This window comes from Poecilia latipinna, unplaced genomic scaffold, assembly GCF_001443285.1.
Source record: "Poecilia latipinna isolate Pla-1442-1.1 unplaced genomic scaffold, P_latipinna-1.0 Scaffold1133, whole genome shotgun sequence".
Classification (NCBI taxonomy): domain Eukaryota; kingdom Metazoa; phylum Chordata; class Actinopteri; order Cyprinodontiformes; family Poeciliidae; genus Poecilia; species Poecilia latipinna.
The window spans coordinates 90,876-117,297 of record NW_015113749.1 but is presented as its reverse complement, the minus strand read 5'-3'; the positions used below and the strand labels follow the sequence as shown (position 1 = coordinate 117,297).

The 26,422-nt window shown below is 38.8% G+C and overlaps 1 protein-coding gene and 1 long non-coding RNA gene across 3 annotated transcripts in view; both read left to right on the top strand.

The window, feature by feature from the left end:
- The window catches only part of dgkb (diacylglycerol kinase, beta), a 78,678-nt gene extending 54,776 nt beyond the window's left edge, over positions 1 to 23,902 (top strand). For both annotated transcript variants that reach the window (XM_015052787.1, XM_015052786.1), the window contains 5 exons: positions 12,358 to 12,448; positions 14,147 to 14,342; positions 19,996 to 20,116; positions 21,149 to 21,209; positions 23,338 to 23,902. In XM_015052787.1, coding sequence (XP_014908273.1) covers positions 12,358 to 12,448; positions 14,147 to 14,342; positions 19,996 to 20,116; positions 21,149 to 21,209; positions 23,338 to 23,445 — 577 coding nt within the window. In that variant the 3' untranslated portion in view covers positions 23,446 to 23,902. The remainder of the gene's footprint in view (positions 1 to 12,357; positions 12,449 to 14,146; positions 14,343 to 19,995; positions 20,117 to 21,148; positions 21,210 to 23,337) is intronic.
- Positions 23,903 to 24,618: 716 nt separating this feature from the next.
- LOC106959924 (uncharacterized) lies at positions 24,619 to 25,306 on the top strand. Its single transcript, XR_001427462.1, has 2 exons — positions 24,619 to 24,659; positions 24,691 to 25,306. It is a non-coding gene; the product is annotated as an uncharacterized LOC106959924 (long non-coding RNA).
- Positions 25,307 to 26,422: the final 1,116 nt, after the last annotated feature.

Genomic DNA, 26,422 nt, shown 5'->3' with positions numbered 1-26,422 from the left:
AAAAAAATTTTCACCCCAAACAAAAAAAAAAAAAAAAAAAAAAAAAAAAAAGAAGAAGAAAGGCGTCTGTAGCCTAATATCGCTTTTACTTAGTTGATTTCCCTTTAAAAACGGTCATAGGGTTCTGCGCGGTCGGCAGCACAACAGGCAAGGATGAAAACCAAACTTTATTGTATAACTTTTAATGAGGAAAGATCCTGCGGTGATGGATAGCAGCCGAAAGCTGAATGACTGTCACCCCTTGGTGTAATGGTGGATTTGCAGTAAACACTGTTTACAAGGTAAGAAGATTAACATTCGTATACTTTATAAGCAAGTATGATTAGAAAGATATAAAATATCGCATTATGAGGAAGGTTCGCGTCGAACCGTTAGTAACCATGGAGACAACGTTGCGCCGTCATGTAGCCTAGCAAGTGCGGAAAAAACTGGTTAGCATCTCGTCTTTTGTACGTTTTTAATGCTGCTCCGGTTGTTTATGTTTATGACATAGTGACATAAGTCATGCACTGTTAATTCAGGTAAAGTCGGTCATTTGATCAACACGTCATGAGGGAGGAGGTATAGGTCGGTTTCTAAGCTAGCTGTTTCAGGCATTTCTATATACCGTGGTCTATAAGCCCCAACCAGGGGTAGGAGCCATGAATAAACTGGCAAAACCACGTTGGAAAATAATTTCAGTCGCTTTGTTCAATACTCCCATCCCTCACTTCCGACGTCCATTATTTCGCCTCAAATTATTTAGTGACGTAGTTGCAAAGAGTCAATAGATTGAAGAATTATAAAGTCATTCAAAGCTAATATTTGCTTATCTACCTGCAGTCCCAGTAAACAAGAACTAGCTCATTTTCTTCAGCTGCAAATTATTTTTAGATTGAAATTAAGCTTTTTCAATAACACACGCAAGATTGACAATTTCAAACTGAAAGTTTTCATTTAAATCAAACTAAAAATAAAATCTCTCAGCAACCAGGTATGGTCTAAATATACCTGCAGTTCATTTGCAGGACGTGTTCGTGACAACATGCTTCATATTTGCTCTTTGTGGACAGGCAACATATTTAGCATTTGTGATTATCTCGAGGAGATGTGTTCACCTTTTGGAGATGAACAAATGTGGCGTCTGTGTTTCCATCAATATTTAACATCATCCAATACGTCTCCACTTACGCCAGGGAGTAATTGCAGGCCTAATTGAATTTGCTTGGCTAGTTTGACGTCGTGGATCAGTCAGACTGATGACACACAGGCTCCTAATAATCCCATTTGTACTCATTATCATATTTTACTCTGGTCTTAGTACAACATTCATATAACCAGCTTTTCCTCTCCATTTCGAACATGATGGTGAGCCTGAGAAATGGTTTCAATGGAAGAGAAAGCTGCTTGGAATAAACACTGGACTGTCCTTTAATGCAGAGGTGTCTAAACTTTTTGGCACAGGGGCCAAAAATATAAAATTGCAACTACTCTGGGGGTCACAAATTTTGTAGTATTTTTATATATAAATGCAAAAACTATTTAATTGTATTACTTGCTAAATAAATAAACACAATATTTTAATTTAAAAAGCAGAGCAGTCCGTTTGTTGTTTTTGTAGAAGGGAAATCATATCCTAAATGTTTCATTTTTTTTCTTGATTTTTTTATTTTATTTATTTATTTATTTGGTCTTTTTAGCAAAACAAAAACAGCTTATGGCTCACTATTACCTTTTTTTTTTTTGAACGCCCCAGCATCAATGAAAATTTTACCAACATTGATTTTAAATGTGGATCTGCATCAAATGCCTGAACCAGAAAACAAATTTTTAGGTTATTTTTGTTCTGTGATCAAGACAAAGGGCCACAAGGGGGCTGCAAATGGCTCCGGGGCCACAGCTTGGACACCCCTGCTTTAATGACTACCAATGGTTGAATTAAAAAAAGACAACAAGCAGGAAATGAAAAATCAGCTAAAATGTTCTGATTAACACAAGGCGTTGCAACTGTTATGGAGTTCACTTTACAGTACAGATGTTAGTAAATACAGTTCTTGGTGTCTGGATCCAGGCACTCTGCATCCCGGTTGGCCCAATGTGAAAAATGATTGAGATATTTTAAGAAAATTATTCTGTCTGTTATTTGAATTCAATTAATAATTCACGCAGGGGGAATGAGTTTAGGATCTCTCTATTACACACTATCCTTGCCAATTCAATAATGCATGATTATAGTTTTTCAAGGTAGCAGAGATTTTGTTAGATTTGTCCAAAGGGCTTTATGTCCATTGCAAGTTTAATCAAACTTATCAGAGTCATTTTCCTGCAGCTGGAAGCTCTGCCTCAGAAAACTCTCTGACAATTTCAGAATGGCGTTGGCAGGTGTGTTAGCTAGAAATTAGTGCAGGTGGACTGCAAAATTAAATAAATCCCTATAGATATCTGTTTAACATAATAAACATAAGAAACTTTTTCTGGAGTTCCTATATGCTGAATTTAAAATCTGCAGCAACACAAGCAAAACTAATTGATGTTATGCCAAGTGGACCGGAGCCCGCTCCAAAAGCGGGGAGTGAACAATAGCACAAGGCATTCTGGGTAAACACAACCAAAACAAATGTCCTAGTGGGAGAAATGCCTCGTTGTTTCTTGCGGAAGACAAAAGAAGAATCCTACAGCCTCTAAAATCAGTTGTTACTCCATTTTTATTTACATTTTGTGAAGAAGGAAATTGTACTCATGTCTTCTTCTGAGGTCTTTGTGTTGATTCCTTCTGTAGTTGTTGATGCAGAGCCTCCACAGGTGAGGAGGGGAACAGGTTTTTCAAACAGTTTAGTTAGTTTGATAGTGCAGTGTGAAAACAAATCTCTCCAGCTGAAAATGTAACAAATCAAACCAAGTCCACCAGATTATCAGGTGTGACAATACCTTCAGTCTTTTCCTTTGGTATTTCAGCTTTCTTCTACACACAATCTCTCTTAACCGTCAACATTCCTGGGTCTCTCCTTTTTCGCTCCGCATACAAGTTTTCGATAGGATTTAGCTCTAAGAACTGAGAGGGTGATGGATGTGTGTCTGACTAATTCTGTGTTGAATTTTTCCATTTAATTTGTATCGTTATGCTGCTAAAAGACCAGGTTGTGACTCCATATTATCAGCACACGCCACCAGAGTTTTAAAGAAGGTTCATGTTATTATACAGTTTAGAAACAGGCCCACATCATCATGGATTCTCTACTGTACCTAAAGGCAGGTATTATGTATTTTCCAGCCAATGAAGTAACTATGTTACCTTATAAGAATGCTGTTTACATCAAAAATAGCTTGAAACAAATTTGACTTTACATAACATCTGACTCCTTGAAATTAGCCTCTGTTTCCTCTGAGCAAAATATTTGATCATCTTAAATTACAGAGTAGCAAAATTAAACAACAACCCTCAACGTGAAGGTGGAGTGTTGTTGATGAAACGAAAGGGTCGCATGCATTTTCTCTCTCGGCCTCACTTCATTTCTCCTATTCTATCCATCTTCTGTATTTGCACCTTGGGGTGATTACCAGGGTGAAGGTGTGAAGATTTGACACTCAGCAGATAGATTCATTTACTGCCACTGCCGGACCTGGAGGTGATAATGAGGTCGAGGATTAAAAGTAGACAATCAGTCGGGCCGTGACGAAGGCTGCGCCCTCTTCCCTCCCTGCACGCCGCTCCTCCTCCTCCTCGACCGGCTTGTTGAAATACTCCGTTCCCACCCATCCACCCCACTCTTTTTATCATCTCCCATGTAATTACATGCTAATCTCTGGCTCAGAGGGAAATATTGAGATAAACAGGGAAAGAGAAAAGCAAGAGAAAGAGTTGTTCAAGAAAATTAAGACGCACTTTGATGTTGTTTTTCTCTACCTGGCTGTGTTTACTGGAATTCACTTAATATTACAGGTTAAAGTCCAGGTAGTACGCATAAAAGTGAGTTAAGTTATGATCTTTATTTGACTCTGAATTAAACTCAAACCTTCAAAATTAACCGTTATATTTACATTTTATATTTTTACAGTTGCATTGTAATTTAATTCAAGTTTATTTGTATAGCACATTTCAGCAACAAGGCAGTTCAAAGTGCTTTACATCATAGAAACACAAAAGTCATAGAACACACAGTCAACAATTGTAGCATTTCATTTTGCCGTCATTACACTTCACATTGTTGATGTTTAATTTATAATGTTTCAAAAGCAACTCTAAACAGGTGGGTTTTTAGACTAGATTTAAAGGCACTCAATGTTTCAGCTGTTTTGGGTTGTTAAATGGGACACATTTTTGTACTTCCATTTGGGTCTCAAATGTTTCTAATAACAACCCAAGAGCGTATGTGCTGTACAATGGCTGCTGGAAAAGACAAGTGTTTTATTATTGACTTACTGTTGAGAAACCACTTACTGGATGCTAGTTGATTGTGCAGGAGGCTCTACTACTGCTTTTCAGAGAGTAGGGTTGTATAATTCCACATCTGTTTGCAACTATTTTCATGTGTGAATATAAACATTGATTTGGGGGGCGTGGCCAGCAGCAGCCTATTTGGATTTAAAGTGAGAACACTCCTTGAAACAGATGCTAGATTCTAAACCCAACTGGAGAATTATCCAAACCTGAAACAGAATGGCTGAAAAATAAAAGAATCTCACTGTTTTAATGGCCTAGTCAAAGGTCAGACTTCAGTCTAATTTTTGTTGTCTCAACCTCAGTGAGTTGAACCAGTGTTTGAAAGAAAAACAGGCCAAACATTCTCCAATCAAAAAGTCTTTAAGGAAATGACTGCTGCTTACGATTCTTTAGGCTGTTGAATCAAGAGGTGAACTTGGTTTTTCCACACACAATATTTCCCTTTCTGGTTTCAGTGTTTGATAAATAATCATGTTCTTTCAACCACAACCCTTAAAATATGTGAATTTATCCGTCAGTGGCTCCAGTGTTACACTCTATTTTATATATGTTTACTTCTCAGCTACTTGTGTAATTTTTAATTCAGCATCTGTGAAATACTTTTCTGCGATGGTACTGGTAATAACATGTTGGAAAAACTTAATTGTCGCAATTACATTCATCTTCCTCCAAAATAAGGTTCTTTCTGATGAGATGACGGAGGCTTCAAAGCGTCCCGAATGACTGTAATTTGGCTGGGCAGGACTGATGTGAAGCGATTAATTTGTTCGTACTGCATAACTCAGCCCACCTGTAGATGAGCTCAAAGACCAGAATGACAACTATAAGTAGGTAATAATTAACCAGATTTCTCTCAGAATGCTTCATTTTTGCCCTCCTGGGATCTGAATCATCTCTAGTTTTGTTTGAAAACAAACCTGGCTGCATATTTCACACTAATCAAACAATATCAGATCTGTGAGGGGGTAAAAAAAAACAAAAAACATTTGATTTGTGATTCAGCTGAGGTGTGGCTTCACCTGAAGCGTTTGTTTATTCTGTGGCATCCATCGCCGCGCCTTGATGTTCCCCTGATATTTGCTATGCATACCCAGGTCTATTTTTGGTCCTGAGACTTCTAACACTGTCAGCGCTCTCCTCTGGAGCCTCTCCACCCCCGTGCGCCCACAGCCTCTCGCTGTGCTGTGTAACCATCCTGCGTTAACCTTTCCTGGAGGCACAGGGAAGCCCAGGCATGAAGCTCTCTTTAGCATAATGAGTATGTTCATCAAAGCCCCGCCATGTGCTGGTTGGGGCCACCCGATCCACCAACACACACAAACACACCCATGCAAATGTGTGTGTATTTCGTGCTGAGCTGAGAACAGGGCCACAGGTGATAGCACTTTATATTACACATGCACACACACACCAACACACACACCCTCACACAGGGAGAGGTTTGCATGGTGGACCTCTGCAGCCGCCGCCCTCAGACCTCATTTGAGGATGAAATCGTTTATGTGACCAAAGTGTCATTTATAATTAATGACCACTTGTGTGTAATTTAGAGGGATCTCACCTGTGGCCCTGTCCTCAGCTCAGTGGGAGCACACACACACACACACACACGCAAACATAAATGAGCCCAAGAGAGAACTGGTACAGGCAAGACTACACTGTAAAACATTTGAAGGTGGTTTAACTTGAAAATGAAAATCCACCTGCTGCCTTGAAAATGCAACTTAAGTCAACAAGAAAATTGTTTTGGTTTTAACTCAGAAATTAAACTTCATGAAGTAAATTTAACAACAAGAGACAAGTTGTCTAAACTTTCTTTCAACGTCCATTAATCTTGAATTGTGAGTTTTAACTTAATGCTGTGACTTAAACCAAATAATTAAATTTCACAATAAGCAAGAAAAAAAACCGCCCTCACCTCGTTTTAGAGCCACATTTTTCTATTTACTCACATGATCAAGTTAAAACTTATGTTACTTTAGAATAATTTAAATTCTGCTCAAAAACATTCAGTGTTAACAGGACATTATCCCCAAGCTTTAAAATAAACATTTGCATTAATAAAGCACACAGAGTCAGATCAATGTAACGCACCTCCATCAGGATACAAAAACATGCCATGAAGCATTCTGGGAAATAGTTCCCACTCCTGTCTCTTTTTTCTTTCAGGTTTTTAAGTGCAAGTTTATTCAACTCTTGGAGGTTTGACAAAATTAGTAAAAAGTTAATAGAACTTAATGCTGTAAATGTATCTTCCACAAACTCACATTTAGGTTCAAAATCTAAAACTGGCTGAATTTATTCGACTTAGAGTAGAAAATAGTAGACACAACTAAATGTGGCTCAACTGTTTTACAGTATTTGTGCAACGTTCAAGGATAAAATGAAAATCAGAATACAATCAGTAACAAAAGCTAAGTTTTACACCTGACTTTTTGTTTGTTTTTTTGTTTACATGCAGACCAGTGAAAGATGTGTTGTATATATTGCATGAAGAGGGCCGGTCTGGAACGACCACCAGAGGGCACTAGTGGTCATATCACATGGAAAGCGAGAGTTATCAGGCAGTGACCGGAGCATCTGACGATCACTGAAAACAGTGATCGACACATTGAATCTGAGGTGTGTTTACTAGCATATATAGCTGAAACCAAAAGTTTATACACACAGTACAGAAAAATAACTTTTTTCTATTTACTGTCTGACATTAAATTACATTTAGAATTCTTCTTTTGCACATTTTTTATATTTCCATTTGGTTCTCAAACAGTCCAAGCGCCTAAAAATACATCACCCAGTTGCTTTTTGGATTTTTGGTGTCTTGAAAATGAGCTATTTCAAAAGCCTTCTGAATGTAGAATCACAAACCAGCAGGCACTGCACCTCACCTAGCAACCCCAGCAAAGCCCAGTCTGTTACTTAGCAACCCCAGCAGAGCTCCCCCTGTCACCTAGCTACCTAAGCTGAGCTCCAGCATGTTTGCTCAGCTGGTTTTAATGCTGCATGCGCTGTACAATGGCTGCTGGAAAAGACGTGTGTTTTGATGTCGATGTACCGTCCAGAAACCACTTGCTGCATTCTTGTTGGTTGTGCAGGAGGCTCTAATGCTTTTCAAAAACAAACACTTGTATAATTGTGCATCTGTTTGAAGTCATTTTCACGTGAGGGTGAAAACAATGAGTCGGGGTCGTGACCAACAGCAACTTATTTGGATTTCAAGTGACAAGACGCCCTGTCAGTTTTATTAATGTTGGGATTATGAGAAGGAGAATTGTTTACTTCTTCAAAATCAAAAGTTTACATATATTTCCTCAGTATTTGGTCACATTGCTTTTGAACATATGTTTGACTTTTTGTTTTTTCTTCCACAAATTTCTCACAACAGTTTGCTGGGTTTCTGGCCCATTCCTCCTGACCAAACTGGTGAAACTGGGTCAGGTTTCAACCCTTTTTTTTGTTGGACTTGGATCAGAGCTTTGTGATGGATCCCAAACGTTGACCTTGTCTGACCTGGCCAATTTGGTTGTAATGATTATCGTCATTGTTGTTAATTTGGAAGATCAGTTTGTGTCCAACACTTAACTTGGTTGTTTTCTTGTGAAACAATCTATTCCATGATGCTAAAGTTTCTCCCTTTTTTCAGCCAGTGTTGAAACTGTCATTACGTCCAAATACTTCAGTTTTTGTTTCACCAAACCACCAGACAATTACCGTATTTTTCGCACTATAAGGCGCATCTAAAAACCTTCAATTTCCTCAAAAGCCGACAGTGCGCCTTATAGTGCGGAAAATACGGTATGTTCACAGTGATCAGCATCAACCTCAACCAGCATCTTCAAAAGATGTTTTGCTGTTATTCTGACTTGAACTGTTTATTGCCCAAGAAAATTCTTCCTGGGCTGATTTTTCAAAGACAAAGAAGTTCCCTAAGCCTTCTTAGCAATTTATGTATTGTTTGTTTAAGAAACCAGCGTGTTGTAATCATTGCAGTGCAACAGCGAGAACTACATTTTTCAGGATGTTTGCTGAATCTCTTTAGGCAAGACAACACAGCTCAAGTCATTTCTCAAACTGCCATTCGAGTCAGAGAGCTCTAGGCGGTGTCATGTTAAACAAAACAGTGCATTGATGCAATGCACAAAGACTTGGTTATGTCAATGCGATATTTATCACCTCTGATCAAGAAGAAATTAGTGTGAAAATAAGGTCGTAGATCACTGTGGGTTAGATTAAGTGTCAGAGGGGGAAATAAATCAATGGGTATGTCCTGCTCGGTTGGAGTGGCCAGTGGAAAGTGCATCTGAAGGTGCTGTGGCCGCAGGACAGCGATGCTACACTGGAGTTCATCGTCTCTGACATCCTTTAATATGGTGACCAAGCAGCATAAGCTTGAACAACAGTGAGTTACACCGTTTGTTCTTCCTTCTCTTAAACAGCTCTTCTGTTTCTTGTATGCTGCCGTTTCCCCTAAAGCTTGATGTGCACTTAAGAGCTCTGCTGTTGTTTTATCCGAGCCACAAAGTTTGAATTTATCCCTCTCTTTTTCGGTTTTGTTTTACAAATTTGTTTGTGCAAATAAATAACACCTCACTGTCGCTGGAAACCCGAGTCACTGTTGTGTTTGGGGCCGACTCCATCTGATCTCGCATGGAGACCGCTAAAGTTATTACTGTGGCATGCTTTGCATCGATACTCTGGAGATACAATCACAACAAAGATGCAGAAGCCACTCTGATGACTGGAAACACACGTTGCGCTTCTCATGTCTTCACTCAGTTGTTCTCAGAAAGCAAAATAACAAAACTTCTGAAATGTCCTGGGAAGATGCAGGACTCTAATGTCTGCCAGCGGTTTAAGTAAATGGACACTTTATGTTCACCTTCATTACACCTACCATAAAACAGTGGCCTCCTAATCCACCTTAAAAGTATCATCCGACTCTAATGGGCTCCCTATTAATCTGTCCCACAAAGACAAGCCGGCCACTGTCGAAGACTCTCCTCTCTCAAATCAGATGAGTCCGGTGTTTGGCATCAGTCGGCAGAAAACAAACGACAATCTGATCCAGCCAATGAGATGCTCCTAATTACCTAATGAACATGCTCATGGAGTGATTTGTTGCCATGGTGTCCTTGTTAGGTTAAGTGGTGAGAATCGATAGGATGGTCAGTTGTTGTCTTTCACTGCATTTCTTCTTACACCGAGATTTGGCTCAAATTTGTACCAACATTTGAGAGTCATGAGACGATCTTTATATTATTCTGATTTGTTAAAATAAAATAGTTTGACTGCAAATAAACATTTCTAATGCCCCCTGTGTTAAATTTACAGTGTGGTCATGAACTTTATGGCTATTTTGTCCTATTTAACAATTTCAAACTCAATTTGTTTATTTGGGACTAATTTGCAACCGATGTCGTCTTAGGACAATTTACCAGACAAACAGACCCAATTCATACCAGAAGCATTAAATTAAATTAATCTGTGCAATCCAATTATAGGAACAGATTGAAACATTCCAAGTTATAATACAACACAGTCTCATCTAGTTTATTAAATTAATTGGTCAAAATATGTGTTGCTCAGGAGACGCAGCAATCTCTCATCCCAACCCAGTTTCTTCTCATACAGGTTTTCGTATAAATAAAAACAGCCTATAAATAGAGATGCAGCAGTCAGACTTTTACTGGTTGACATGAAGTTAGTTTTATTTTAGCTCTGAAAACGAAGCACATCGGAGAACATGTGGCAGCCTTTGCTAACTGCATCTACATCAGTTTATTTCTCTCCTGTTTGCTCTCAAGAACGGTATTTCAACTTAGCCTGACTCAATGAAACTGATCTGATTGACTTTTTTACTCCTATAGTTTCATTACAATTATGACTAAAAAGCAGCTGATTAAGAATACATTTTAAATTTTTAAAACTTTTAAAGAACCATGGATTGGTGCGCCAACTCTGATTCTGTTTAAATATGTCAGAAGACAAAGTTGGAAATCATACAACTCAAATTAAGTAGAAATTATATCAACTGCATTGTTTTTTTTTTGTTTTGTTTTTTTGCTAACTTATAATGGTTGGAGAAAAGTGTTAGAAGGGTTAGAAAGTATTAAGGATTTGCTTAAATCTTCTAGTTTACACTTGCAAACTCCCTGCCAGCAGCAGGTTGTGCAGGGAGGAACAAAGAAAATGTTTTATGCTTAACCTAATACATCAGCCTTCACTTGATACTTGTAAAGGATAACGTGATGGAATATCCAGAAAGGCTAAATGTCAATGTCAAATTATAGCACTTTTAGAAGCAGGTTTAAAACTGCACCAAAGTGCTGGTCACAAACGATAGCACAATAGAATAAGTTGATGAAAAGAGAAAAATATATATATATAAAGAAAGTAGATAAAATACTTAGTTTTAAATAGTTAAAGTATAATTTATCATTTTATTATCATTGTCAATTCAACCCAAGTTAATTTTTTTTCCATGAAGAAACAGTTTTTAACCCACATTGGCTACTTAACCATAATACCTCAGTTTTTTTCACATTGAAATGTTTTGAGAAGTGAAAAAGTTTAGATCTTGTGTAATTGAAATGAATTATGACTAAGATTTTCATCGACTTGTGTTCTGAAGCTTGTTTTTGTGAAAAATAATAGAGCGTAGCCTGTAATCAAACCCAAAAATTATAATGCGCTGACAGGTCATATGAAGAGTGTTTCTGTTTGAAGAACAGATAATCACCACTTGCTTTGAACTCCACCAGAAATTAAAAACTATTGAATTTACCACAATCATCATATCTTCATTCATCAGCCCTTAAAAGCATCAGGTTGGCTTCAACCGAAGCCAAAAAGTGCTTGTAATGTGTCCGCCTTTCTTCTTGCTGTTAACCACAAGCTTTGAATATGCTTTTCAGAGTAGTCACCCTCATTTGCTTATTTGCAAACCTGCTCCAGCCAGAGTTCCTGCCTCTCTTGGCTTTCTTTTGATTGTTGAGATTATACGGGTGGTACAACGACGTCCATCGTCACTCTCTGGCTTTTAGCCACTTCAGTTTGTGTCCCCCCACCTCCACTGATATTGACCATGTTGCACGTTATAAATCAACCCAGAGTGGGGCTACCTTGCAAGTACCCTAATGAAAGCTCATTTATAAAGTGGCTAAATGGTCCTGACAAAAGTCCTAATGAGGAAATCAATAGTTCAATGATTGTTACTCTGCGTATACTAATACGTTTTGCTTGTAGTGCTTTAAATCCAACTAAGAGAAAGCCATTTTTTACTGTTGAGTCCTGCATGTCTGGGCTGTTGTAGATTTTTTGGAGATAATGTACATCAAACTTATGTCAAAAGATAACAAAGGTAGCATTAAAAATGTTTTATGGAGTGGAGTAAGTTGTGTATAAGAAAATAAATATCTGACGTTTGATTGGTGTCATGAGAAAGCGTCATGGCAGCATGCAGACAGATGGTGGCTCACCCCTGCAAGGTCATTGATCATCAGCATTAGCAGCTGGGAGTGTGTGCTGCAGGAAGCCAGGGGTGCAGCACCCCAGTCCTCTGTTAATTGCAGGAGCAGGTAGATTAAACTCTCATGCTCCACCCTGTGCCTCATTGTTGGGCCTGCATCTCTAGGTTTGCATAATGTGTCCTGTCAAAGGCCCCCTTAACCACAGATTACCATTATGATTCAATATGTAATTACTGAAACACATTATCCATCCTCTAGAACGATGAGTCAGTGGTTTAAAGGTGAAAATCTGTTTAAAGTTGGAGTCAAACATTGATGCGCCGGGATGTATTTGTCTTCATATATAGTAGACTTGAGACAGTAAAGTGCATAAGGTTGAGATTTTGATGTGAAGAAAACACCCCCATGTTTCCGCTTACCTTTTATTCCTGGTCCCTTTACAGTTCCTGCTTCTTTTCTTTTCTTCAGAACAAAGAATAAGCTGTGGTACTTTGAGTTCGGCACTTCGGAGACGTTTTCGGCCACGTGTAAGAAGCTCCATGACTTCTTGGAGGTGGAGGTAAATCAAACTATTCTTTTTGCACAGAGCCATGCGAGAAAAGGAACAAAAGCAAAGAAAAACATCATAAAAGTGCCTGCTTTTATCTTCCTTTCTTATGAACTCTCTGAATTGAAAAACTAATCTTTTCTCTGCATTAATGGGAATATTAAACTGGCCTTAAGGTAAGAATGATTGCACAGCTAAAGAATATTCTGGTCATCCTCTTTTCCATAAATATGGTAGTTTCAGCTTCAGAAAATGTGTTGACGTGTGAGGGCTATCTCTGCAACTCCCCGCCTGCTTTTCATAGATCCCCAGTCCAACACTCAGGTAATTAGCCCAACGTGACCCTGCTGTGTGCGATATTGAGTGATAATGAAGCTGGTGTCTATACAATTCATCTTCCATCTTCACAGAGCTATCCACACAGTGTAGAGGTCTTCATCAATTAGCGCTCTATAAGTAACTGCAATACTATTGAGCTGCAAGTAAGTAGATGAGCCGATCAGATGTGTTAAAATCCACTCTGTTTTTAAGACTTAACAGAGGACACTTACAATGGTCTTTTCTTAGCTTAAACTAGCTTATAATCTGGCTTTAAATGGTAAATTAAATTTATGTAACACTTTTCTAGCTATCCTGACCACTCAAAGCACTTTACCGTATAGCCACATTAGCTATCCGGTAGCTAATGTATAAGCTACCTCTATGAGTAGGTTAGCATAACCAGAAAAGCTTATTAGCTGTGAATGCTAACCGTAGTAAGCTAATATTTACATTAGCAAGTTAACTGGTTAACACAGTTGTTAGCTTGGTGAATTCTAGTGAGGTTTGTCAGCATTGCTAAAGTTTTGAAGCGGCATGATGACAAACTGGACATCAGTGTCACATAACAGGAATTATAAAGAGTCGTACTTGGCAGCCACTGAAACGATTTGATCTACAGCTGATCGCGTTCATTGATTGGCTCGTGATTTACACCACTGAAAACTACAAAAACCAACATTTAGTTTTATCATGAGAATAATCAGGAGCAGCGCAGGAACACATGCGCTAACTTTTGCTGCAGAATGACCGTGAATTAGCATCGCTGCTAGCAGCTAACCGCTCTGACATGCAGACAGTAATAAAGAAGAGAGAAACCGTCCCGCTGTGGTCAGTTTTCTGACGCAGCTGCTGTTTGCATCGACTGTGTGAAACACCGGAACTACATAATCTTAACTTGTGATGTGAATTTTATTTTTTTCATTTGGATAAAAAAATAATAATGACGTTTATGCATGGCTATTGGTTTATGTTGTTTAAAAAATAAAGTGCTGGAATGTAATTAATGTAATTATAGTGAAATAATCAGCTGATTTGAACCTTTATCATTGTGTTTGGGCCAGCAGTGGATTTCTATAGAACCGAACCGCACATTAACCCGTTAGAGCGCGACTTGCCAGTGAAAAAGCACCAGTAGTTACTCATTAGCTTCCTAAAGTTAGCATTAGCAATCTCACTATTCTGGGTGTTAGCATGTTGACATTAGCATTAGCATCCTAAACACTGGATGAACTAGATCAAACTTTGCTGCATCAGCCACTTTTCATAAGTGGAAAAAAATATACAACAGTAAGAAACCTTTTCCTTATTGCTCCATTAATAAGAGGTTAACAGTTATACATAACATGCTAATTTCATCTTCCCCTCTGTTTTCCTTCTCATCTGTAACAGTGTGATGGCGTCACTCTGGACCTTAGCAGTATCTCCTTAGAAGGCATTGCTATCCTCAACATTCCCAGCATGCATGGCGGCTCCAATCTTTGGGGCGAGAGCAAGAAGAGGCGAGGTCAGCGCAAGGCGGGGAAGAAGAGTCGAGAAAAACGGACACCAGTGGTCGACCCCAAAGAGCTCATGTTTGCTGTTCAAGGTAGCTTTTCAACATCATACATTTATTTGTCTCAGAGGTTTCTAAGTTAAATTCTGCAAATAAAAAGCTCACTGTGGCACAAAATCACACACTAGTCTGGAAAAATAAAACTGTCTGCCACTTCTTTTTGTGGTAGAGGAGCTGCTCATCTTTTCCCAGAATCCTCCTTCAGACTTGGTCGGTTTGTGTCCTTGCTCCTTTCAAATAGATCAAAGACTAAACTTTTAGCTAAACTTTTCCATTGTACATTAATATTTCACCCATGACAAGTTGAATCACAGCCAGCAGGTTTTGTTTGCAAAGAAAAGGTACAATCATGTCACTGTGTGGAACTGTCACTTGGGTATTAATGGCCTGTGTAGGCGGCAGTGGACAGGCGCAGCTAATGGGAGCGGACTGAGTAAGGTGTTGGGCAAACCCTTGAATCCATTTACGTCAAAAGGAAACCCATCAACGATAACATATGAATGAACAAAACAGAATGAGTCAGCCACTCCGTGGTAGACGGAGAAATGTTTGCAATCACCAAAGGGAGTTATTGGGGAAGAGATAAGTAGGAATATTTGTATTTTATTGCAAAAACACAAAATCTTACCAAGTATTTGTGGTCTGGTTTCTAGAGCTGTGATCTCATGGAAAATGCCTCGTTTCAAGCAAGATTTGAATTCAGTTCATTTAAATTCAAAAGTGAAGTCAAACATTTGTGCATGGTGACTTTAAACCTCATTATAAACTTTAAACTTCAACATATTTCCTTCTAAGAGCTCATTCCTGGCCTGCGTCTGTCCTCATCGGTAGTCTGAGTGCCTAACTTAGTATTTTAACTTTTCCACCTTTGGATTATCTGTGGACATTTTCCCATCCTGTCCAATACAAGGAGACAATGATGATATCCAACTCTAGCTTCAAAAGCAAAAAAAATGAAGTTTGAGTGATTTCTCAGCAGGATTTTGACTTGAATTATGTCCTGGCTTCTGGAACGGGTAACAAATTGATCTCTTACTTTTTATTACCATCTTAACATTTTCCTTCTTTTACTCTTTTGTTTAAATGTGAGTTTTATTACTGTGTAAATCATATTTGATGGGCAGTTACTGAACATACTGATGATAAAATTAAAATGTATAGCCAAGCAGAGAGGAGGAGAATAAAATGTGCTTAATACTAAGAAAGTAGGGATCAACTGTTTATTTCAATGCTTTATCAGTGGAACAAATCCTGCATATAATCCCAGAGTTCATACATTTGATTAATTTTTCCACCACTCATCATTTATGGAGGTTTTTCTTTTTAATTTACCAGTTTAATACAGTTTGGTTGTTTGTTTTGTGTTCATGTCTGACTGCTGTGTGAAAGTGATGTGCAGTATGTTGCGAAGGCTTCCTGCTGTGCTGGGTGTGTCTGGTTGTGGATGTTAAAATCAGCGCTGACGAGCCGGCGAGGCTCTGCAAACATGGCTGCAGGTGATCCCCAGTGAGACTTCACCGGTCCGAACATGATTGGTAGAGAAACTGATCTCTGTGAGGACGCCTACGAACCTTTACTCTCATGTTTTGGTTTGTTTTCTGTTGAGTTTTTGGATTATTATCTTTTATTCCTCCGGTGATATTGTGCCTTTAGAGCTTGATAAAATATTTGCATTTCAGCAAATGTCAACAAACAGCTTACAGAAAAATGTAAAATGCTCTAAATCATCGCAGAAACTGATGAAACAGGGAAACATGTAGAGAACTATTTATAACCTTGGAGTTTTTCCACTTTTTGTGCCAAAAATTTTATTTTAATGAGATTTTAAATGATAAATCAACACAAGTTAAACACAGGTAAATGTAACAATTTAAAGCAGGGGTGTCAAACTCCAGTCCTCAAGGCCCGCTGTCCTGCAGATTTTAGATGTGCCACAGGTATAAACACTGGAATGAAATGGCTTAATTGCCTCCTTCTTGTGTAGATAAGTTCTCCAGCGCCTTGCTAACAACCTAATTACTCTATACAGGTGTGGTGCAGCAGAGGCACATCTACAAGTTGCAGGGCAGCGGTGCTTGAGGACTGGAGTTTGACACCTGTGATTTAAAGCTTCTGTTTTAGTCTAATCTGATCTTCTTCCAGATGTTTTCTGTCATGTTTTGTGGCAAACAGCTAAAAGTCTGAAAATTATATATTCTTTCAATTGTACAATTGTACAATTCAATTCATCTAGCACTTATGCTAACTTTGGAAACATTTGGCACACTTGGCTTCCCCACATAAATACAACAAGCACACATTAACTTGGCTGTTTTGTAAACTTTCAGTTAAATTCTAACAAATAAAACTTAAAAACATGAAAAAATACCCAGTTGACATGTAATTTTACATGGTGTTCGAGAAGGAGCAGGTAGAAGAAACACGATCTTATGATTTCCTGCCCTTCTCATACTCATCAACCCACAAACATTTAAATCTACAGATATACTTTCATTATTTCCACATTTTATGACACTTAAATCTCACATTGTCATCGTTTCATGTATAATTTGTACATCAAGCATTCATCAAACATGTAAGTTATTAATGTATAAATTAAATTTGTGCTCAATGTTTATAGACTCTAAAGTGCAGATATAATTTGACCTGGAGTTAGCGTGTTAGCATTAGCTTCCATGCATTAGCAACAAAGTGTTAGGTTGCTTCTTTTTTATTTAATATGTTTAGTTTTTTTTGTAAGTTTGATCAGTTCAAGGCCAAACCTGCAACAATGAACACTCCATTAAATCTTGAATAAAAATCAATCGTTGCAGCGTTGGAGGAGTCCGAACCTGGGAAGGCTCTTAGCGTGAGCGAGGAGTGTGTGTATTTGCTCTGCGTTCAAAGCTGCGTTTGTTTCGCTCTGTCTGAGTCTATTGATGTGTGTGTTTATCCACTTGTGCTTCATATGTGAGAATGGATGCCCTTGTGGAAGGTGCCCTCAAGGAGAGCGGCCTAACTTGTCAGATCAAGAGAACGCTGTATTTATAGGTAAACAAAGGAGCGGCTCGGCCCACGGGGGCCCCGCCATCCACAGATCAAACTGTAGGGAGGGATTTTATCTGGTGAAACTGTGAGTGTGTGTGTGTGTGTGTGTGTGTGGACTGGCGACTGGTGGGTGGCTAAAAATAAATAAATAAATAAATAAAACGTGACCTTTCGTGTGCTGTTAAATCGTCCCGCTGGTGACGCCAGGAGACAAGCCCCTCAGGTGGAAGGGAATGGCTACAGAGTGAATTATTTAGAATGGGACTGAGGTTTCGCGAAAAGGGAGGGAGGGCTCATGTGTGGGTGGAAGGGGGTTGACGTCGAGGACTGATCCCCCCTGACAACCCTCATGAAGCTTTCGTCGGAGGATCGCCCCCTCCCTCCTCATCCCGCCACTCCTCTTTAGTTTTACGTTCAGCTGATCTGGTCGAGTGCCGCTCCGCCGCTGCCCCCAGCCCGTCGCTCCATATGTGTCAGAGCCGCCCGCCACCGACAAGAACGCCGACTCTACTCTCACCAAATCTGTTTTATTTTTGCCCATGCAGACATTCAGGAGTTGAATGACGCATATAATGTAAGATCTGATTACATTCGTATTCAGCAAATGTTAAAAAAAAAAATAGCACTTCTTATTTATTAAAAGGGAAAACAACACTGCAAAAATACAAAATATGCTGGTACAAATATCTTAAATCACTTCAAATAAGACAAAACTAAAACTACAAATAACTTCTAAGCAAGATGTAGGCACTTGTTTCAAGTTAATAATTCCTTAATATTGGTTAAAAAGTACTTGTTCCTCTGGCAGATTATTTCCCTTATTTCATAATCGTTACCTAGCAACGCCAGCCAAGCCCAGTCCGTCGCCTAGCAACCCAGTTCTAGTTCCACTGGCAAATTATTTCTCTTATAACAAAGCATTTTTCCCATGTTATAAGCTATTTTTTTCTGCCAATGAAACAAGTACTTTTTCATAAATATCTTGCTATAAAATTTACTTTTAAGTTATTTTTGTCTTATTTTAAGTGTAAAAAGATATTTGCACTAAAAACTAGACCAAACATACTTGGTAAGATTTTGTGTTTTTGCAGTGAGTCCAACCAGGTTCAATGTGAAAAAGTAATTGGAGTTTTTATCATGTCATAGTCTGCGTTGTTTTGGATCCATTTAATTTGGCCTGATTACTGCCTGACCTGTGGAGTCAAGAAACATCTTAAAGGGACAGTACTCTGTATTTTCCAGGCACACAATGCCATTTTATAGCACAATCAAGTAATTATGTTACCTTCAGATGTTATAAAGTGCTTTATATCTCAAATGTGGCTTAAAAGAAATTTTACTTTGTAATTTAACACCTTGAAGTTAGGTCTGTGTCTCTTTAAAAGCTCGTCTTTCTGAAGGTCCACATTCAGGCATGAAGTTATCATAACATGCCTCCTATATTAACCCTCTAACAGTGTTTTCATCAGCGCTCCGCTGAGAAGTGGCTCCTATAAGCAGCTCAGTAGATGCACAGTTCCACCAGGTGTTTACTAATTGCTGCTGGCTAGTCTGAAGGAGCTGAGTGGAGAGGTGCAAACCTGTCTGACAACATGAAGTAAAAGAAACTAAAACATTTAAAAACACAACAAATCATGCACTGATCTAACAGAAATTTAAGAACAGATGAAAAGAAAAGTCTTTGCGATGTTTGACATCTATCAGCCTGAGACTTTGGGAGTTTATTGGGGAAAAGATCAGAACTGGGCCGTTCAGACTGCCACGAAAAACCAGATAACATGTCGCATTTGGAAGGAAGGGAAAGCGGATCTGGGTCAAATTTGCGTGTTTTGTGAACGTATGGTGATGCTTTCCATCCTACGCTTTGAGTTTGAGTTTCAGTGGGAGGATCGGCCGTAAAGCCCACAGACTGGAGGTCAACCTGCCGTGGACTGTGTGTACACAAACTCTTCCACTCTGACCCTAGAAAGCTCCGCACTCACCGCTGCACTCTCGGATCGGGGCAGACGCCTGTCCATCACCATGGTGACAGCTGGACACCGGAGCTCGGCAGCGGCATCAACATCTCACCCCGAGCAGCAACATCGGCTGCGACACTCCTCCAGGAAACCAACCCGACTCCCACGAACACGACAGCCACCGAGCTCCCCGGCGTGACAGCGAGCTAACGCGCTCTCACGCGCCTGCAAACGGCTCTTTGTTTCAATTAGTATCTGGATCCTCCCAGCCGCGTTGCAGCGGCTTCCTAATCTGTGGAGGGACGAGTCGACGGAGCGGGCCCCTGGAACAGATGGGCCCTGCGTGACGCTGAGCTTCCAGCAGGGCCAAAATCAATGCTCATAACTGAAAAACAGCACAGAAATTAATAATTATATTATCACAAGATTGCTCTGCATTGCCGGTGCAATCTAATTAATTGCTGTTTAGTTTGTAGCTTGTTGCCTCTTTTCCTTTTTTCTTTTTTTCATGGGAAACTGTGAATGTTGCGCGTTTCGGAAGCACAGACCTGAAGTGAGGAACAACGACGTTTCTTTTATTAGCCTTCACCTGCTTCCTCTTTCGTCTTCATTCCTACATTCTCTGCTCTGTATTTGTTTGTAGAAAACGGTTTGCAGGATATCCCCATTACCTTTTTGAGCTCTTCCTTTTTGTGTGTCAGACCTGTCTGACCAGCTTCTGGAGGTGGTGGGGCTTGAAGGAGCCATGGAAATGGGTCAGATCTACACGGGCCTGAAGAGCGCCGGTAGACGGCTGGCCCAGTGCTCCTCTGTAACCATCAGGTCAGTATTTCACACACTCCACTTACTAGAAACCTTGTAAGAAGCCTAAAATATACAACTTTTATTTGTTATTAAAGTGATCCAATCGCAGTTTTTCAATCAAACCAAAGCCAGTTCACCAGTGGAAACTCTGGTCTCCCGAAAATGTTTTGTTTTTGTCAGCAGTAACTCTGAGAAAGACCACATGAAAGAACCACTTTGACAGGAATTGGAGAATAACATTCAGAGTCCTGAGAGCGATGCGTTTATATTCCCAGTTACAGTAGAGAAGTAAAGCAGTTGCTGACTTTCTGGTTTACTTTCAAATGGAATATATTTGTTGACACATGGACAAAATTGTTGGCACGGCTAATGTTGACCAAAAACCCACAATGGCCACCAAAATAACTCAAAACTGTCAAAAGCAATAATACAAATTTACTTAAAATTGAACAATGAAAACCAGAAATTGCTTTTGAATTTTGGTTCAAGCTAATAATTTAAGAAAACAAACTGTTTTTTTTTTAACAATAGTTTCAGAATTCTTTCTCAGAATTTTGAGAAAAAGTCAAATATTTTTTAATTTAAAATTCTGAAGTCAGTATTTTGAGATTAAATTAAGATTTTCTTTACTTTAAATGCGTAATTGAGAAAAAACTCAAAATTCTAAAATTTAAAGCACAATTCTGAGAAAAATTCAGAATTTTGAGTTTAAACCTTTTCTTTTTTTTTTTTTACTTTGAGCTCTGAATTCTAAAATGAAATTCAGATTTTTTTTCAGTGTCCCTAATCCTCCTCCTTATTTTAAACTGTGAAAGAAACACTAAGGTGGTTATAATATAATTACATTTTATATTATTTTACTTTGTGGTGTAAAAAGTAGACTTTTTTTACTGTTACTTGAGTATTTTCCTGGATGTTGCAGTAGTGATTCTCTGGAGCTTTTGGATACTCTACCCACCTCTGTTAGATTTACTACATAAATTATGTGTTGATTTAAAAGCCTCTCTGGTGCAACGGGACTTTTTACAGTGTTGTGTTTGTAACCTGCAGAACCACCAAGTCCCTACCGATGCAGATTGATGGTGAGCCGTGGATGCAGACTCCCTGCACTGTAAGTCATGACATGCATTCACTGTTTCTAAAGCACAAACATTTCGCAACGTTCCACCTTAATTAGTGGTGCTTCCCAAATAAACAGCAGCTTTTCCATCCTGCCAGAGGTGACTTCAACCCTTCCACCTGTGAAATACTTTTGAAAACATCAGTTTAGATGGAATCTCACTAATTATTAACAACAGCAGCATGTATGCAAACACACCTCAGTTCCTCTGCATGCCTGATATATTTACACCATCGGTTCATTTGCATTTTGACGCCACATACTACATGTATCACTGATAACGAGCTCTGAAATAACCGTCATAAACGTAAATTGCTGCTGTATTTCCGGTGTTTGTTTCTGGTGGGAGTTTTGATTCCAGTCATTTCTTATCCATCAATGCTGTGATATTTTCTAAACTTTAATGTTGCATCTTTAATTCAATATGACTTTATTTGAGGTCTTCCTTCTGATCCTCCCTTCCTTTTGTGGCCAGTGTCTTGCATCAAAAGGTTACCTTGTGCATCGTAAGGAAAATCAGAAGCGCTAAGTTCTTGTTTAACGATGAAAGTGAGTCTATAAAAGCCGGTAACGGCCACAAAGTCAGAGTTCAACTCTAATAAATGGCAGCTTCCCCTTGAAGGTGACGCGCTCCTTTAAATGCAGATGGGAGCTTCGCATTGAGACTCTAATGATGCCGACAACCCTTGATGGTTGATGCGAGTTGCTCCATCACAAATTTCATAAGATCATGTAGCATCATTGCTAATTCAGACTTTGTTGGTCTGTGAAGCCAAAATTGTATTATAAATTATGATGCACATATGTTACCATTGGATGTCAGAGTCATGCATCCGAGCGATTCTCAAACTGTGTCGTATTAAAGCTCATAGATGTGCATTTATAAACCATTTGACAAGAACCCATATGGGAGATTGCTTCTGTCGGTGATGCATTGTTGAATTCAAATCTGCATGTAGATGACAGTGTATGAAATGAAGCATAGGTTGTTATATATCAAGATAAGTGATACGTTTAAAAGAAAAGTAGAAATTCACTCTAAAGTATTATTTCTCTGCTTCGAAAACATTGTAAGATCTTCTGCAAACTGGTGTGAATATTGATATGAAAATATTTGAGACTTTTGTTGCCAGTAAAGATTTTAAACTGACTGTGGGGAAAAAATAGGAAAATGTGGCATTTTAGGCTACAGATTCTTTTCCTGTGCAGAAGAGTGGAAGTTTGTCTGCTGAACTATTTTTGGGTAAAATTCGGTATATCTCAGGAGGTTTGTGTTTTTCTGCTGCAACAAATCTCTGCTTACACTGCCAACAAAACTGTACTTAAATCTTACAACCCCCAGTTTTGTTTAATAATCCAAATTAAACAAAACTGGTGTCAAATATTTGTGTAGTAGAAATTATTGTTTGTGCCGCTATCATTTTAAAGGCGCCTTCAGAGGTCGTCAAAGGTCAACGAGGTCTCCACACATTTAGAAAACCAAACAAATTTGGTGTCAAACAACCATGGTGCTAAAATTCTAACTACACAAACATCATTTATGTTTTGTTAATGGGGGCAGGTTGAGTTCAGTTTTTTATTAAATGTTGGGGGTTTTTTTTCAATCTTAAAATGATAGCGGCACAAATGTATTACAGTTTGACTCTATATTTAGTTTCATTTTGTAAATGTGGACTCTCCTCTTGACCTTTGAAACATTTTTTAATGTTTGAACAAAACGGTAAGGAAAGGAATTTGCTGCACAAACAGCACATTTGATTGACGCCACATTTTGTTTGATTTTGTAAACTTGGACTGGCTGATTGACCTTTGACCTGCTGGAATATTTAGTAATATCTTTGAAATGATTGCAGCATCAGCAAAAAAGTGCTGCTGCACAAACGTTGACACCAGTTTCGTTTAGTTTAAGCCAGACTGCACACAGTTTTTGCGTTGCTATGTGACGTCTGCGTTCTTCTTCTGCAGTCGCTTTGGTGTCGCAAACCGTTGACACTGAAATCTGAAAACATCAGATTGAGCCTCTCATCTAGACCTGCTGCCTGAACGTAGATTTAAAATTAATTTCTGCGTTTTAGAGGCTCCCCAAACGAGCTTTCTCTCTGCTTTCCTCTGCTTCCAGATTCAGATCGTCCATAAGAACCAGGCTCACATGCTGATGGGAGCGCCGCAAGGCCGCAGCTTCCTCTCTTCAATCCTCAGACGAACGCGCTCTGAAAGCAAAGACTAAACCGTCATCGGATCCGAGTCGTTTCGAGCTGCTGCAGAAGCAGCTGTGGGAAAGTTTCATGAAGACCCAGTGGTCCAGCCGAGGAAGGGACTCTGACGCCTGTTTGATAGCCCAGCGGCCCGTAGCGCGCTGTAGCTTCGGTTTGTGTTGCCTGCAGCATGAAGATGTCTCTGAGATTGAATCCAAAATAAGCTGTGATCGGAACAGAGTTTGATCTTCAGTGAGCTCCAAAAATACCCCAGTTATTTCTGGAAGTCCACCTCTGTTCTTGTTCTATTTTCTGTAAAAATGTATTTTATTTTTTTTTTGCTGTTGTCCTCTGTGCCAATTTGAACAACCAAATGGATAAATTATGCATTTATTAATGTAATATTTTTTGTTATTTATGCTTATTTTGTATGCATTTCTGCATTCACCTGATGCATGATGGAAAGTAAAAAAGGTTGCTGCTGTTTCAGATTATTGTAAGGTGTAAAATCTGTATTTCACTCATGAATGCTTCAGATTAATTTGCAATATTTTCCTTATGACTTGTCCAGTTTTTATGCTGCTCTTTAAGTGGGAAACACTTACTGGTTATTCATAAAACATGCATGCTCCTTTTTGTTATGCTGGGAGATTTCTGACAAGTTTCTCCAATTCTGTGTACATTTGCTGTTGCATGAGAAAAGCTACTGGGTTGAAAATATAGTGGACATTTTTAAATCTAGGCTTTGAAGCACTCATCTTTAGTTTTATCACTGAGATGGATGAATTTTGGTAGAAAAGTGCCATAAATTTTAGAGCAAACACAGAAGCCAAGTATGTAAAATCACAACATGTTTGGTTTTCTTGGAAGCATGAATCAAACGCCAAGGTCTCAAAATAAGATTACTTACTGTGTTTATAGTGCGATACGTTCGTACAGCCAACATTTACAGTCCTACAGAGGCTTTTTTATTGTCTTTCATCCAAAAACACAAAACCCTACCAAGTATTATTGCTCTAGTTTCTAATACGAATACTTAGTACAGTTTAAATGAGACCAAATTAACTCATAAGTAATTCTTCAGCTGGAATTATGAGCTTCTTTAAGTCAGTAATTCCTTAATATTTCTTTTATAAATGTACTAGTTCCACTGGCAGATTATTTCACTTACAATATGACATACAAGTGAAATAATCTGCCAGTGTATCTAAAACTGGGTTGCTAGGTAACGGGCTGGGGTTGCTAGGTAACGGGCCTGGCTTGGCTGGGGTTGCTAGGTAACGGTGCAATGCCCGATTATGAAGTAAATGGTAGTAGAACTTTTTCATCAATGTTGAATTTACTCTAATCAAGCTGCTATATCTTTCTGAAAAGTTACTTATCAGTTAGTTTCGTCTTATTTTAAGTTTAGTAAAATATTTGCACTGGAAACTAAACCAAAAATACTTGGCATGGTTTTGTGTTTTTGCCATGTTTGAGCCATTTAACCCTTAAAAGCACTCTTGTTGGCACTGGTAGTTGTTAATTTCTGCGTATTGCCTTCACTTGCACCTACAGAATAAACTGTTCTGGATGTTTTGCTGATTTACTGTAAGAGCAGTGTTTTCTAAAAATGCATGTTTTTCTGAGAATGACCGTTGAACTGGCTGTTCCTCTAAAAGTGCCATCCGTGATGTGGAGACCGAGATCCGAGTCTCACTACTTTCTTGTGCTTTGTAAAGTGCAGCATTTGTACAGTGAGGTTGTATTTTTGTACACAGTATGATTTATTTTTCCGCTTCCTGCTTCACTCTGGCTCTCGCTCTGTTGTTGTTGCCCACAAACAACTTACGTCTGCTAGCACTGACCGAGAAAAGCGATAGAAACAATTAAAGGCTTTAGCTGTTTGATACAGTCTTCTGTTTGTCTTGTATTTTACAGTAAAAGTACAATTTCTACTCATGTTCTGCAAAACAATATGGCAATTTGATTGTTGATAGTTAAAATTTTTATTTTGTAAAACCTTTTGGAGATCTTGAGACAAACATTGTTACACTCAGAAGGAATGCAGTGGAACCTGTTCAGAGTTCATTGAATCTAACAAATTCCAAATTACTCTTAGAAAAGTTGCATTTTTGCACATTTTATGGAATATTTTAGCAAATACCTAAAATATCCTGAAGGAATACCTAGTCAGTGCAATGATAGTCAGGCACACTACTGACTGGCGTTTGCACAGCAGCCAATCCAGGCGCACCATTCATTTTAATGCACTGATTGGCTGTACTACTAATGGTGCCAAATGGTTTCCACTGGACATTTTAATGCAAATTAAGATGCATTTGGTGTTTGAACTATTAGATTAGCCAGTCATAAGCATTTTCAGAGGGAGTCTTACATATTTTAGATGTTCCTCCTTGGTGGCTGTCCATACGCCATAAAAACAAAAAAAAGTTCTTAAAGCTGCAGTGTTTGACTTTGATACAAATATATTTACATATTTGTTGAAACTGCCACTATGTCATCACAATATGGTATGAGACTGATAATATGAAAAAAATCTGCCTTCTCCCAGAGCGAAGAAGAAACAACCAATAAGAGCCAGGAGGTGGGTCTTGGCGCTGTCAATCACCCTCTGTGTGGTGCTTCCCCCTCTGCTACTCTGAAGCTAGCACAGCCTGTTATGATTGTTCAGGCTAGTTAGCATTAGGTCATAAATAGTTTTCCTTTAACCACAAGTTGTTTTTCTGTCATTAGTGCATTTAGCAGCAAGAACATGAGGATGATTGACAGCGCTAAGACCCTCCTCCTGGCTCTGATTGGTTGTCTTTGGTCGGGAGTGGCGTATTTCTTCTGACAGCAATAATCGATCAGAAAAGAGGCAGAGGAGATGGATGTTTTCAAATTATCTCATATTTTACTGTCATTTTTAAAATAAAAGTTACAAACTGCACCTTTAACTTTTATAGGAGGCCATATACAACTAAAATATATAATAAAATGTGTTCCTGTACAAATATGTCAAAATGC